The sequence below is a fragment of the Pristis pectinata genome, chromosome 18 (genome assembly GCF_009764475.1).
Source record: "Pristis pectinata isolate sPriPec2 chromosome 18, sPriPec2.1.pri, whole genome shotgun sequence".
NCBI lineage: Eukaryota > Metazoa > Chordata > Chondrichthyes > Rhinopristiformes > Pristidae > Pristis > Pristis pectinata.
The window spans coordinates 31,572,289-31,587,610 of record NC_067422.1 but is presented as its reverse complement, the minus strand read 5'-3'; the positions used below and the strand labels follow the sequence as shown (position 1 = coordinate 31,587,610).

The following is a 15,322-nucleotide window of genomic DNA, read 5'->3' as shown; positions in this document are numbered from 1 at the left end:
TGGATATGTTGTAGCCTTCCATACTCGATACTGAATTCCACAACTTTGAACAACGCACTTTCTCTGTGTGCATCAGAATTGTTTAGTCTAACCGTGGTGAGGGCTCAGTTTTTCACTGCCTATTAGCACAGCCTGACCTGCGGGGGATGTCCTCCAGCTCTACATTTTGAATCTTTTACGTTCATAGTCATAGAGAGATACAACAGGAAAACAGGTTCACCGAGTCTGCACCAACCATCAATCTCCCATTTACACTGTTCCTACACCAATTCTATTTTATTCTCCCCACATTCCATCAACTCCCCCCAGATTTTACTACTCACCTACACTAGGGGCAGGCTACAGTGACCAATTAACCTACAACCTGCACCTCTTTGGGATGTGGAATGAAATCAGAGCACCCAGGGGAAACACAGACTGTCATGGGGAGAATGTGCAAACTCCACACACTTGAACCTGGGTCTCTGGCACTGTGAGGCAGTGGCTCTACTAGCTGCACCACTATATTGCCCTTGGTTTATGCTTTCACTCTCAAACTGCCCTCATTTTAGAGTATTTATGTTCTGTTCAGATTTTCTCTCTGACTGCCCCCATGAACTCACAGACTGAATTACCTCATTTACAGTTTATCCCCATGGCAACACTGGCCCCACCTTACCAGAGGGATTTCCTTTGTCTTGTCCATTCTCCCCCTCACCTGCTCTGTAACATGTTTCTAACTTGTTTTCTCTCTCTCTCAGACAAAGGATCCTCAACCTGGAAAATTAATTTTGTTCCTTTCCACTGATGCTGTCTGACCTACTGAATGTTTCCAGCATTTCCTGATTTTATTAAATATTTGCAAATCCCAATTTTCAAACAACCCATAGGTTAATAAGCAGAAACACTGCATAATAAATTTAAATTAATTGCAAATGTGAAAAATGTGATGAATTCTCAATATCTAGCCAGCTTTGACATCAGCTATAAATCACTTAGAGCAGAATCATACATACTGCTCCAACTTCATACATTTCTATTAGTTGCAATGAATGGAAACATCAAAATATGAGCTTATTCCCGATAAGTGCCCTTTCTATTAATCAACCCCAGTAAGTAATGGGTTTGTGCCAGAAGTACCCAATTAGAAAGGGCAAATTTTATCAGGTTATATTCCCAGAGTGGAATCTTATTTGGCAGGAGCCTAGATTCACGAGTTATGCATGGGTAGCGAATCGAGGTCAGCATGTCCAATTTGTATTGCTCTCAATTTTCCAATCATTAAAGTGAATGATCTGAAATTGAGCGTAGCTTGAATTAAGTGCACTGAACTCACTCACTTCCATCAGATTAGGCTGTTTTGTCAGCAGCTGACTTGTGATCCCTGCTTCTGTCAAATAACAATCTATTCAAAGAGTGAAGCTCTGAAACCTTGACACTCAAATTCATTGCAACTTTTACAAGTTTCCCAAATTCCCAAAAAATACTCCTTAACTGCCTCAATACTATTCCTGCTGTCATGAAGCATTACAATCCAAGCACATAGACAATTTACAATTCTTTCTTAATCTCCCCTCCTACTCTTTTCACTGCTAGTGGTGTCCCATCCCAACCAGCCTGGATAGCTTTAAGGGATTCAGTACAAAGCTATGAATATTGTAATCTTGGCCTAAATCATAGCTGCCATTAATCCACAGCTAACGATAATTTGATGTCAATTAGAAGTAAAGTGCAAATATTATCTTGGCTGGAATTTGACAATGGGTGCTCCAGGAAAAGGAAACATTCTCAAACAAGTCCATTTCCTTTTGTGTTTCCAGTTAGGCCCAATATTGGGTCACAGCAGAAACTAATCAGATGAAAAAACAAAAATGACAATTCAGCTCTTCTCAATTTGGTCCACGGTCCAGCTGATCTGGGAGAGTTTGTTACTGACAATTGCAACATGAAGAATTCATGGAATTTTAGACTGTGTCAATACCAAAAGACACCACTAAAAAATCTGTGACTCTAAAAAGCTAAAGATTAAATCATTTTGATAGTGACTGATCATTGTTGCAATGGTCAGTACAGCTCAGTTATACTCCTTTTAACATTGAGACAAGTTGGCCAATTCTAGGACGTGGAGATTATTTCTCTCTCTCTCCCTGTCTCTTCCCCCCCACCCCCACGAAGGTTAACCATTAGAATCACAGAGACTCACAGCATGGAAACAACCCTTTGGCTGTCCATCAAGCATCTATTTACACCAATCCTACACCAAGCCTATTATATTCCCATCATCTCTCCCCCACATTCTATAACTCACTTGCACACTAGGAACAATTTTACACTGGTCAATTAACCTAGCAACCCACAAGTCTTTGGGATGGAGGAGGAAACAGGAGCACTGGGGGGAACCCATGTGGTCACAGGGAGAATGTGCAAATTCCACATAGACAACACTTGTGGTCATGATCAATCCTGGGTCACTGGAGCTGTGAGGCAATGGCTCTACCAGCTGTGTCACTGATTGTTCTTTGTGTCATATTATCAGAATGCCAATAATTTGCAAGACCCCAAAAGTGAATCCATGCTGGCTGCTCATCTAGTCCATGGCTTTATCTCAAAACCTCTGTCACCTCTGTAGATCTTGTTTAGATTCTAGGGCAATTTAATTGCCCCCAGTTCAATGAACAGAAATCCATCCTCATAACATATCATAACAGTATGACATTTTGAACACATGAAAGTCTGACATCTGTAAACATAAAAAAAAGACATGAGATTTACCAGATGAGATAGTGCATCTGGTGAAAATCTTACTGTTATTATGCATTAATTCTGTTTGACCTTCTATGCTTTGAAGCAAATTCCCCCTGCATGATGGGTCTTTATGAAGAAATGCATCACCTCCTGATTATGCATCAATAAGCTTTCCCCAAAACCTATATTTACAAAAAAATCATTAATAATGAAACTCCAATGAAGAACAAAAATTTTCCTATTCAATCTTTCAGTGATGATCAGTAAGAAAATGAGATAGTAACTTACCCTTCCTCCATGCCCGCCAGTGGACTCTGGGAGAGCTTTGCCAGATTTTTGGCATAATCCTCTTCAATTTTAATCCTTTTAATACAATGAGACACAATATTGATCTGATTAGAAGTTTCTTACGAAAAAAAAAGATGATTTTCCAATTTGCCCTGGATGGCGCAGAGCTCAAGTATTCATGGAGTTCAGGCAAATAGATAATATTCTGTCTCCTGGTGTATAGATGACAGAAGTTCTTGTTAAATCAGAAGACCAGTGACTTTCCAAGAATACCAGCCTCTGATCCACTCTTTTGAAAACATAGTTATTTGAATAGTTCATTTATATTTCAAGTAAATGGTGTTGATGGTCAGGGTCTGGTGATGGCAAGACCACTCAGCATCACGGGAAGTTCTTTGCTGGAGTTGGTCATTGTCAAGCATTTGTGCAATGCAAATGTTTTCTAGATTTTTCTACATTCAGATACAGACTGATTCAGTATCTGTGAAACTGAGAGTGGAGTTTGAACATTGTGCAATCATCAGTAGAGATCCACTCTTCTGATTGTATAAAGGAGGGAGAAGCAATTACAAAAGAGCTAAAGATAGATGCCTGAGGAACACTTCCATATATCCATCCACAATTTCCTTTCTGTTAGGACTCCCACCTCCGGAGAGTTAATGGACCATCCCACTCCTAACCCCAGTAATTTCATCAGCATTCCTGATGCCACATCTATTCAAATACTGCTCGACACAAACATCCGTCACCTTCTTCACCTCTAAAATTAAGATCTTATGACCATATTTGGAACAATGTTTTAATGAAGTCTAAGTACGAGAGCTTCACCAGGTTGAGAACTATCCCTTTAATTGTGCCTGACATTCAATTCTATTTGAACCAGGTTTAGACCCTCGGCATATAATTGATACATCAGTCCGTGCAGTTATTAACTGTGGTGGAATGGCCAATGCTGCCTCATAGATACTCAGAGTTGAACTGCCAGATATGTTCTGAATCTCCCTCCATCTTACAATCAGAAGTGTGGATCTCTACTGACTCTGAATCTATCCTATTTATAACACTGATAGCATGTGACAACAGAGGGCACCTTCAATGTTAAAACTGTACTCACTAATTGTAATCACTAATGTCACTGAAGCACAAGGTTATGGGCAGTGGAATTCCACATCCAGATTACATTTGGTGGTCTTTGTTCACGTCTGATCAAATATCATGAGGTGCATGAAATTCAGAGGACTTCCCGGGTCATAACCTCCTGACTATATACCACAGTGCCATTACCTTCGGCAGACCAGGACAATCCCAGAGATGGCAATGGACGGAACTGAGATGCCAAATGAAAGGCAGGATTCTTTGAGCATAGCAATGGCAAACGGCTGCTTGATTAATCTGTATAACCACTCTCCTAATTTTGGTACATCTCCTTTGCTGATATAACTGAAATGGATATAACTTTGTCACATTTGGTGCCTATGCAGTTTTCAAATGCCAAATGAGGGATAGCCACATTGCTGTGACTCTGAAATCACAGATAAACTGCATTAAGTAAAGACAAGGCGATTTCTTTCCTAAAAGCCATTAGTGGATCACAATGATTTCATAGTATCATAGCAAATTACTGTAAATTATTGGCTTCTAATCATTACGTATTTTTATTGCAGTTTTATTTAAACTGAATTTAAATTCTCCCGTTGTCATTTTGGGTTCTGAACTTGTGTCTCCAGATCATTATATTGGACCTCTGGATAACTAATCCATTAACATAAGCATTATAATGGCATATATGTAATTATACTGTAAATGCAGGCCTTACACTGGGAATACATGCACTTGATGGTAATAAAGTAGGTCCGGATCAAGTATGTATCTGTTTCTCCTTGCACTTTGCTGAAATTCTTGCCAATACAAAGGAGGACTGCTTTTGACTGCTGCAGCACTTAATCTAACTAGCTAACAGGAACTGCCAGAAATGCATAACATTCATGTGAAATGAAGAAAGATCATCTTGATAATCACAAAACTGATATTCTGATTTATTTATAGTTCAAGAAGTAGAACTGGAGAGCACAGTGGTGGAAAGATCAGTGAAACCTCGGCTAACTAAATGCTGGGTTTATCTTAAAGCACAGATAGCTTAAAACAGCTGCAATTGCAGATGATTTACTATGGGGATAAAAAGCAGCACAGAAAGCATCCTTGCCCATCCATTCCCTTACAGGAGGGATCTCAGCTGATCCAATCAGGAAGATATATAACAGCAATTAGTTAGCTGCCTGCTTATCATAATGGAGAAGAAAAAACTAGTGGCATGTACACAAAGAGCTAACCCATTGTCACCCACCAGCCTTCCAGCAGACAGTGGTAAAGCTATCTGCTAAAATTAACTGAAACATCCTTCATCAACAGGGTGGGACACGTGGATATAACTTACTCCCCACTTGCCTATGACCCCTTCAACAAATGGCTGCACCTTGTAGTCATGAGCCTCCATCAGTAACGAGCCCTTCCAAAGAAGGGGAGTGTTGAAGGAAGGTTTATATCAGGTTAGGAGGTCACCAAGCAAGCCTACCAAATGCTTTGGAGGGTTCACATGTACATCAGGTTTTTAGACTGAGTTCTCCTGGACAAAACATTGTACACTCTCCACAATTTTCCAGTCCCTTCAGTGAATGAACTATGGTCCAGTAGGAAAGCAGGAACATTCACAATGTTTACCTTCCCATGGGTTGTACTCTTGCCTCAATTCAGAAGGTTTTAAACTCAAAATTCAATCCAGAAACCTGAATGCAGAATCTGAGGGAGGGCTGAGGCATTAAACCAAGATTTTGTCTGCCTTTTTATTTGTAATTAAAAGATCACATGGGACTATTTTGAAGAGCAGTGAAGTTCTCCTGGTGTTCCAGCCAATGTCTCTCTCGCAACCGAGACATATGCTGCAATTGTGACCCTACTTCGAAAGCATTGCATCTTCTGTGAAAAGTTTTGGCATATCCTGTGGTTACGAAAGTCAGTTTAGAAGAGCAAGTCTTGCTTTACTCCTTCTTACACATAGAGAACAAAAGGAAATTGGGTTTATTCAAGTCCTCAGCTCCACTTTGCTTGTTGTCATTTTATGTAAGAGCATTTGATCCAGAATTCAGCTGTCACATTTTTTCAGGAAAGAATTATTCATTCATTTCTTAGAGCTTGAATATTTCCTGAAGGCTCAAGAAGAGCAACAAGATCTGAGCAAGTTCAGACAATAGATCTGGAGTCATGCAGCAAGAAACTAACCCTGTGGCCCACTGAGTCTGATCTGATCATTAAGCACCCACATACACCAATCCTACCCTAATCTTTTACTTTCCCCACATTCCAACACTAGGGGTAATTTACTGTGGCCAATTAACCTACTAACCTGCTTGTTTCTGAAGACACAAGAGACTGCAGATGCCGGAATCTGAAGCAAAATACAAGATGCTGTAGGAAATCAGTGGGTCAGGCAGCATCTGTGGAGGGAAATGGAGAGTCGATGTCTTGGGTCGAGACCCTTCATTTGGACTGAAAGATAGAGGAGAGAGCCAGTATGAAGAGATGAGGGGAAGGGGTGGAGCAAGAGCTGGCAAGCATTAGGTGGATCCAGGTGAGGAGGGGTGATAGGCAGCTGAAGGAGAGGTGAGTGGAAATAGTGACAGGGGCTGGGAGGTGATAGGTGGAGGCAACAGGGGGCTGCGGATGATGGAATCCAATAGGAAAGGAAGGTGGAACATGAAGTCAAGTGAGGGAGATGGGGTGAGCTTCTAGGAACAGTAGGGGGGAAGGACCCCAGTGGGAAGAGTGTGTGGGTGAGGAGCAGACGGAGTGGGTAGAGGAGGGGAAAGAAACAGGTTGATGGGGGTTGGAGTGGATCTAGGAGGAACTGGGTAAATGAGTAGGAGGGAGAAAAGGGACAGAAGGGGAGAAGGTTACCTGAAACTGGAGAATCCAATGATCATGCCATCAGGTTGTAGCCTACCCAGGCAGAATATGAGATGCTGTTCCTCTAGTTTGTGTTTAGCCTCATCCTGGCAGTGGAGGCGGCTCAGGACAGACAGGTCAATGTGGGAATGGGGAGGGGAATTAAAATGGCTAGCAACTGGGAGCTCCAGACAGCCAGAGTGGACAGAGCACAGGTGCTCGGCAAAGAAATATTGGGGGGGAACTCATAAGGTCACAAGTAGAAAATGCAAACTCCACACAGACAGCACCAGAGATCAGGATTGGACCCACATTGCTAGAATTGAGGCAGAAGCTCCACTAGATTACAGTTGCACTGCCTTAAAATTTGTCATAGAACCTATTACAACCTCTCTTGCAAAGGATCAAAAATGAATAACTAATTCCCAGCTAAACATAATTGTGGCCAACTTATTGCTATCACATAAACATTAAAGTGGGCCACAACCCAAGTCAAACAATTCAACAAAAATCTGTTATGCATGAAATAAAAAGGTAGCGTAGTTAAAGGGTGTGCCCATGTAATTACCTTTCCCGAATAAACTCTGCCATTTCTTTCTGCATTTGTTTGCCTTTGAGCTGTTTCACAAGGATAATATCAAATCCAGCAATGGTGTTATTGCTTTGTGTCTCCTTTCTATCAGCCTGTTGAGAAGGCAAGAAAAAGAACATTTGAAAGAATGGTAATATATCAGTTTTCCTTTGATTTCAATTTAGGATGTTTTTTTTTTACTTTACATGCACTCTTAATGCTGACATGCTCAAATAATATCCACAAATACTTTCTTTTAAGTCCAAGTTTCACATTCCATTCTAGTGGATCTTCTGCCTCTCTAATCCCTTTTAGTTTTATCTAGGCATTCAAGCAGCCACAAGTTTATATGACCAGGCAGACAACAGTTAACGCAATGTTAATAAACAAAAAAAAGCTTTCAGGGCAAATTTACAAAGCTTACTGCCAGCAAAAGTTTGGATTTTGAGCATTTTTGCTCTTGACTCTCTGATTATTGCAGCCAACAACTGGGGGCACAAACATGAGCATCAATGTTAACAGTGGCTCAGTTGTTGAACCCTTGCTTAAGAATCAGAAGGATTGGGTTGAAACCCCATTTTCAATACTTGAGGGCAATATCTAGGTTAACATCAGTGTTGTATAGAGAGCGCGAGATGCAGTCAGAGGCGACATCTTTTACATGAGATGCCTGCCAAATCAGGCAAACATGAAAGATTCACTGGCACTGTTTGAAGAAAGTAGGAAAATTCAACTGACCTGACAAGGTTAGTTCCTCGACATCATTACTAACATACATTACCTTTGCATTAAAATAAGCACAAATTAGCTACAGTGGTTCCTACATTACCAAAGTGACACCACTTCAAAAGTACTTTGGGAAATCCTGAAGCCATGAAATTTGTCAAATAAATGCAAGCCTCTTTCTTTCAATGGCCACCTTCTCACACACCTCATGGCAATTCAGCTCAAGAGCAGGAAAGATAGAGGGCTGGGATTAAGTCTGCACAATCTCTGAGTCAGGGACACTGGGGAGGGACAACCTAAAGAGAGATAAGAGAAAACAACTTGACGAGAAGAAACAGATGAATGAAAAGACAGTAAGAATGAGAAGAAAAACACCGAGGAAGAGAAATACAAGTGAGAGACAGATATAGGCTGGAACATCTGATTCAATCTTAAACCCATTTTTTTCCACTTTGTTGATAATAATTTGGTGCATTGTTACACTGGGATAACTAATGCTCTCATTACGTTAATTGCTTATTTTACTTGTAACAAATTCGAAACTTATGATTGCATAACATTCAGTTAAAAGAAACAATATTGTGATTGTCCATAGGTTCATGGCTATTTCACTTAAGTCTTTGAACTGTGATGACATTATGTGACAACTGTGAAGGTAACACACAGACTCAACCTACCACCGTCTACACTTCAAAGAAGGCCTTGGGAGTTTTAATGGCCCGCTAACTGGAGTCTCAGTTTAACACCACAGCAGACCAAAAATCGATTGTTGCCGTTTACAGGGGAGAAGGTGGCAATGTGGCTAAAACACACACCCAGACCAGAAGTGACAACCAATAGTCCCTGATAGCATTGCTCCTACTCCAGCACAAGTGGCAGAACTTTGCTTACCCAGAAGTAGTCGCAGTAGCTCCAGTCACCTGGTTTCAGCAGCTGCTGCTCAGGCATCACATCCGGATGGGGAAATGTAATGCAATTTATCTGTTCAAAACAAAAATGTTCTTTTAACTGATGACTTGGATTGATCAAACAAAAATGAATGCAGTTTAGTTTCCTTTGTAATTACAGTTTTTATTATTGGTGTAATGAGTAGAAGACAATAGAATACTGAATTCCCAGGAAGCAATGACATCAATGTGCTACATTCAGGCAAAAAATAATATTGCAGATATTCATACTCTGCCATTCATTTTAAATTGCTATGATCTGACTTATTCAATTCCTTAATCTTGCAATAATCCTCATCTTTTCCCTTCCTGAACGCAGTGATGGCGTATGGTTCTGCAAGCCATTTGGCGACTTCATCCAAACAGCCAGACCTCATGACCGAATTTGGCTCTCCTGATCTGGCATACAGAAACACTTTCAGACACAGATACTGGACATTTGCAGTGAGATTACCGACTTTGTGCTTCTTCATTCTAACAAACCAATCCCGCAGAGATCACCTAATTTGAGTGGAATGGGAATGCTAAACCAGGACCTCGTGGCTCAGTAGCTGCTACAGTGCAGTTCCACATTGAGCAATTCACAACTCATTACCTGTCTATTACTGTTTCAGTCACATTGTGTTAATTGATAGTTAATTATTTCACTCAGAACACTCTCAGTGTTGACATCACATTTGAAGCATTTCCACTTGCAAAGCTGCTCTGAGCCCTCATTATATATTCAAGAATAATAATCACCCATCATTGTTGATTAAATGGAATGAAACTTCAGAGTTTCTACAAAGGAAAGCCCACAGCATAGGGTTCTCCTATCACTGGACACTGAGGACCTGAGAACTATGTTAAATCTTCTTAAATTAATTGCTAAGGGAATGCCTGGGAAATGAAGATTGATGCAATGTAAATATGCTAGGTACAGTGAACATCCTCTGTTGTATAATTGTAAGATTTATGAATGAAGTACATTTTTGTAAATAAAAACACCATCACTTCGGAACACACTGGCACGTATTTTGCGGTGGATATACCATCATTGCTCCATATATATCAGAATGATAAATGACCACAGAAGGTAATTTTCTGAATGTAATGAGGAGGAGGAAGGCTGGCTACAATTCTGGAATATTCTATGCTGCAAAGAATGTCTTGGAAGTTTAAATGGCCACCTGAATGCTGGAAACACTCAGATCAGGCATCATTTGTGGAAAGAGAAACAGTAAACCTGTCAGGTCGGGGACACGTCATCAGAACAGGGAAAGGGAATTTGCTTATTTAGTTGAGGTCTATCAGAGTGCAGGTCCCCAGATCACAACCTTGCAACCCCGAACCAAAACTTTGGTCAAATGAAGAAAACTAATAGATGGAGACTGTGAGCCTCTTTTCCAAGTAGCTGGTGCCTAATAATGGCCTGGAATCACTTTCACCAATTCTCATGAAAATACCTCTAAACAAATTCCATAGCTATTAGCACTCACTGCAAGTGGGATCTACAGAATTCCAATTGATTAGGTTAGATAGTGTAATAAAGCAGTATCTTTTGTTGAAGTCAAGTTTATTTATGCACAAATACATGTTTGCACAGGAGCAATGAAAATCTTACTTGCAGCAGCAATACAGGCACAACATTCACAAGAAAAACATAAATTAAACATAAGTTATACAAAATTATACAAAAACACAATTAGAACAAAAAAAAACAGTCCATTGCAGTGCAAAGTGGTCATAGTGTTGCAATGCTGTGGGAGTGATTAGGGTTGTGCAGGATGGTTCAAGAACCGAATGGTTGAAGGGAAGCAGCTGTTCTTGAACCTGGTGGTGAGGGACTTCAGGCTTTTGCACTTTATGACCTCAATTTGAAATCAATCCAATTGACTTGACAAAATATGAACAGTACAGATACACTCCAATCAACCCAGAATGCCCATATTTACCTGAACAAACAGCCTCCTCCCACGTCTTCACCTGAGCATATTAAAATCTTCTCTGTTTCTTCTCACTCTGTGTGTATCTAGCTTCCCCTTAATACATCATGAAAATGTACTAGACAAAATTCCCCTCAATACGAGGAAAATCAATTACAAAGTTGCAAGGAACTTGGAGGTAAGAATGTGAAGAAAGTAAAAACACGTTGAAGGTGCCTTATGATTTACTTTGTGTCTACTCAGAATTGCTTTTGTATCCTCACTAGGTACACCCAAAGATGCACTTTCCCTGCACAACTCTGACACTCCTCACTTGTTCCCCAAAATAAAAGGAAATTAATTTTTCATTAAAAAATTTAGAAGTCTAAAGATTTAAGTACCTGGGAGTCCCAAGGAATTAGAAAGAATTGTATATTGCAGTGGCTTTCACCCAAAGTTCTTAATAATCAATTAAGTATTTTTGATAGTGTTGTAATGTATGACACTTGAATGCCAATTTATGCAAAGCAAGCTCCCACCATCAGCACTGCAGTAATGATTACTCTGTTTTAATTGGGGGAGAAATATTAACCAGGATGCCACTAAAAAGTCCACTGCTCTTCCTTTATATTGTAACATGGGATCGTTACATCAAGTAAGAGAATAGACAGAGCCTAGGCTTAACATTGCATCCAAAAGGTTGCATCTCCAAGACTGTAGTACTCATGAACTCGAAGCAAGAACGTCAGCCTTGAATATTAACTCATCTCTCGAAAGTAGGTCTCAACCACAGAGCCATCTGGCCACCAACTGGGAAACAGCTACCCCAGGAGTCCATGAATGCTCATTGATGCAAATTCAAGGTCAGGATTGATAGATTTTTTTTCCCACACATGGGGATAGGATAGAAAGAGAATTAAGGTTGACCAACAACCATAATATTGAGTATCAAACTAAGCAGAACTTCTCCTTCTTCCATTTGATATGCTATTATTTATAACAAGGGAAGTGGGGGGGGCTGCTACTGGATACTTTCACTCGTGGGACAATCACAAACAAGGAGATACAGCTACAAAATAAGGGGCTGGTCATTTAAAACTGACGTACATGTAATTTTTTTTCTCTCAGAGGGTAGTGAATCTCCGGAATTCTCTGCCCGATGGTGATGGAGGCCAGATCATCAGGTATATTTAAGGTGTCGATAGGTAAATATTTGAAAGATCAAGGAATTGTGGGTTATAGGGAACTGGCACAGAAGAGGACAAAGCCAGCATAGATTAGCCATGATCACACTGAACAGCAGGGCAGGCTTGAAGACCAAGTGGCCTACTCCTGCTCTTATTTTCTTGTTTTCTTATGTTTTGGGGAAGGAACCTCAACAAGCGAAATGGGTGGTATTGGAAGAGCATGTTGGAGGTAGCAATTCTAACGGGCACTTGAGGGCTGCCCCCAGCACATTCTCAGTAACGCAAAAAGATGTATTTCACTGTGTGTTTCGATGTACTGTACATTTGACTAATAAATAAATATCTTATATCCTATATCTTACCTTAGATTCAACAATTTTATGGGATCAGGAGTAAAAGCTCTAAATTCACTAAGGGCAATTGTACCAGATGTGATATAACAAAAGTGGATTGAAAGCAGACACTTGAAGGTAAATCAGTCCAGAACAGCAGGAGGTAATCAGGAGGAGAAAGTGAGGCCTCAGGCCAAATATGTTCCCAAAAAGAAAAAGGGGTAGATTCCAAACATAGATCCCCATGGGTGTCAAACAACATACATAGAACAATGGGCTATGGACAAAGTGCTGGCAAATGGGATTAACAAAGTGGTACGATGGTAGTCATGGACATGGTAGGCCAAAGGGCAAGTTCCTGTGCTCTATGACTCTATACAAGGTGGGATAACACAAAAATGGGAAGCATGACTAACGCTAGACACTCAAAGCTGCAGAAGGTGCAAGGTGAAATTAAAAGAAAAATATGGAAGCAAGGAGGGCACCTAAATAATATTGGCAGATAAAATCAATAAAAAAATTTTGATAAATATGTTCAGTGAAAGAGCAATAAAGAAAGCATAATCCTCTCAGAGACTAAAATGGTAACTTGAGGGCAGAAAACATGAAGCTCTGCATGAATACTTTGCATCTGTCTTCTCAGAACAGGGTGATACAGATCTTGATACGAAGGCAGAAGAATGAGAAGCACTGGAAATGTTAAAGAGAAAGGATATATTACAAGGTCTAGCATCTTTCAATGTGGATAAATTATCAACCTCTGATGAAATGCATCTCAGATTCTTAAAAAGCAAATCCTGACCAATATCCTCCAATTCTCTTCAGCTACAGGTTTGACGGCAGAGGACTGATGTGGTGTATTTGTTTTTAAAAAAAGGGAAAGACTACACACCTATCAGCCATACATCAGTGATGAGCAAACTGTTGGAAAAGTCCCAAGGGACAGCAGAAATCAGAGAAATCAGCAGGTAGAGAGGCACAGGTTAATCAAAGACAATCAGCATGTTGAAAGATTTTGTCGAAGAAAGGTTAATAGAATAGTATGGAAGGTTTAAACAGAAGGATTGATGAGGATAATGTATGTCGTGTAGTCCATGCATATTTTAACAAGGTGCTTGACAGATAGTAGGACTGATCATGACAGTAAAAATCCACAAAATTTGGAAAATGGCAAAAGAAACTAAAAATTAAATCAGCAACAGAAAGCAAAGGGTGATAGTGAATGGGCTTTTTAAATGTTGGAATAGTTGGGAGGTCTGCACTTGGGGAGGAAGCAAGGTACCTTGCACTACTAATGATTGGGACCTAAATATAGGTGCCATTCATAGGAAGTGTGCTGACAATACCACAACCGACCATAAGGAAGAAACCTGCAGCCTATGGGAGCACATCAATGGACTGGCTGGGGGGGGTGGCGGGGGGCACAGAACTAGCAAATGGAATTTGGTCTGAAGTGTCAGATAACACATTGAAGAAGGAACACAAGTGAGAGAATAGACAATAAAAGGTAGGATACTAAAAATGTGAAGCACATTGTTAAACTGGAGCATTGTTTCACGGATACCCGTGGTTGTAGGATAGGTGAAAAATGTGGTAAGAAAGCATAACTTGTCTACATTGGCAGAGGAGCACAGAATATAAGAGCAGAGGTATCTGGCTGGGATTGTAAAACACACCAGTAAGGCCTCCGTTGAAGTACGTTTCTAGTTCCCACACTGCATGAAGAAAGTGTTAGCACTACACAGGGTGCATGAGGACAGTACTAGAGCAGGAGAATTATAGTTATGAGGAGAGGTTAGGAGGGCTGCTGTTGCTTTCTCTGGAACACATTGGACTTAGGGAGATTTAACTGAGGTGTACAAAATTATGAACAACCTGGTTAGGGTGAAGAGCAATGGCCTTCTTTCCTTGGCAAAGAGGTTGAACATTTCATTGATAGAAAGTGATTACAGACGAAATACAGATTTCGTTCCCCCGTCCACAAAACAGTGATGGTCCAGACGTCTTCCTGAAAGAGTGATATAGGCAGAAATCTCACCACATTTAAAAGGAACTTGGATAAGCATTTGAAGTGATGTAACCTAGAAGGCTATGGACACAGTGCTGGGAAGTGAAATTAATTAATCCAAGTAGCTACATTTTTGGCTGCCATGGACAAGATAGGCCAAATGGCTTGCCACATGTCTTATATTCTTGGCACAAACTCAGACTCAAAACTAAATGTATAAATAGTTATTCCATTCGTGACCACGGTGTTAAATGACTTCTCTAAAAGTAAATTAATTTCAGCCCATTCAAGCTTTATTACACTTCTATTATGTCTACAATTCACCGACTATTAGTTAAGTAACCATCCTTTTGATTTCACACATAATGTCACATTTTATTTTATTATAATAGTGCCATTATCCACTTTGGCCCAATGCCTGGCTACCTAACCATCTATAAAGTAATGCTGGTCTTCTGTGATTGAACATATGGTATTCAATCTGATGCCAATAGGTGGCAGGTGCATTCAATGTAAGCTGGTTTTTCTCTATTTGACCCCGAATGAAAAACTTATTTAGTTCAGGTGGTAGTTTGAGGCGACTTTAGTGAATTGGGTACTTTGCTGAACCTCTCAACTCCCAGTTGGACACCCTACTTTCTCTTGCACCACAGAAGAATAATGATTAATGAACTTAACATGTTCAACAAACCTTGA

General features: G+C 40.2%; 1 protein-coding gene across 2 annotated transcripts in view; it reads right to left on the bottom strand.

The window, feature by feature from the left end:
• The window catches only part of gas7b (growth arrest-specific 7b), a 365,251-nt gene that overhangs the window by 48,914 nt on the left and 301,015 nt on the right, over window positions 1-15,322 (bottom strand). For both annotated transcript variants that reach the window (XM_052032627.1, XM_052032628.1), the window contains exons 6-8: window positions 9,140-9,229; window positions 7,520-7,635; window positions 3,013-3,087 (exon numbers count right to left, since the gene is read on the bottom strand). In XM_052032627.1, coding sequence (XP_051888587.1) covers window positions 3,013-3,087; window positions 7,520-7,635; window positions 9,140-9,229 — 281 coding nt within the window. The remainder of the gene's footprint in view (window positions 1-3,012; window positions 3,088-7,519; window positions 7,636-9,139; window positions 9,230-15,322) is intronic.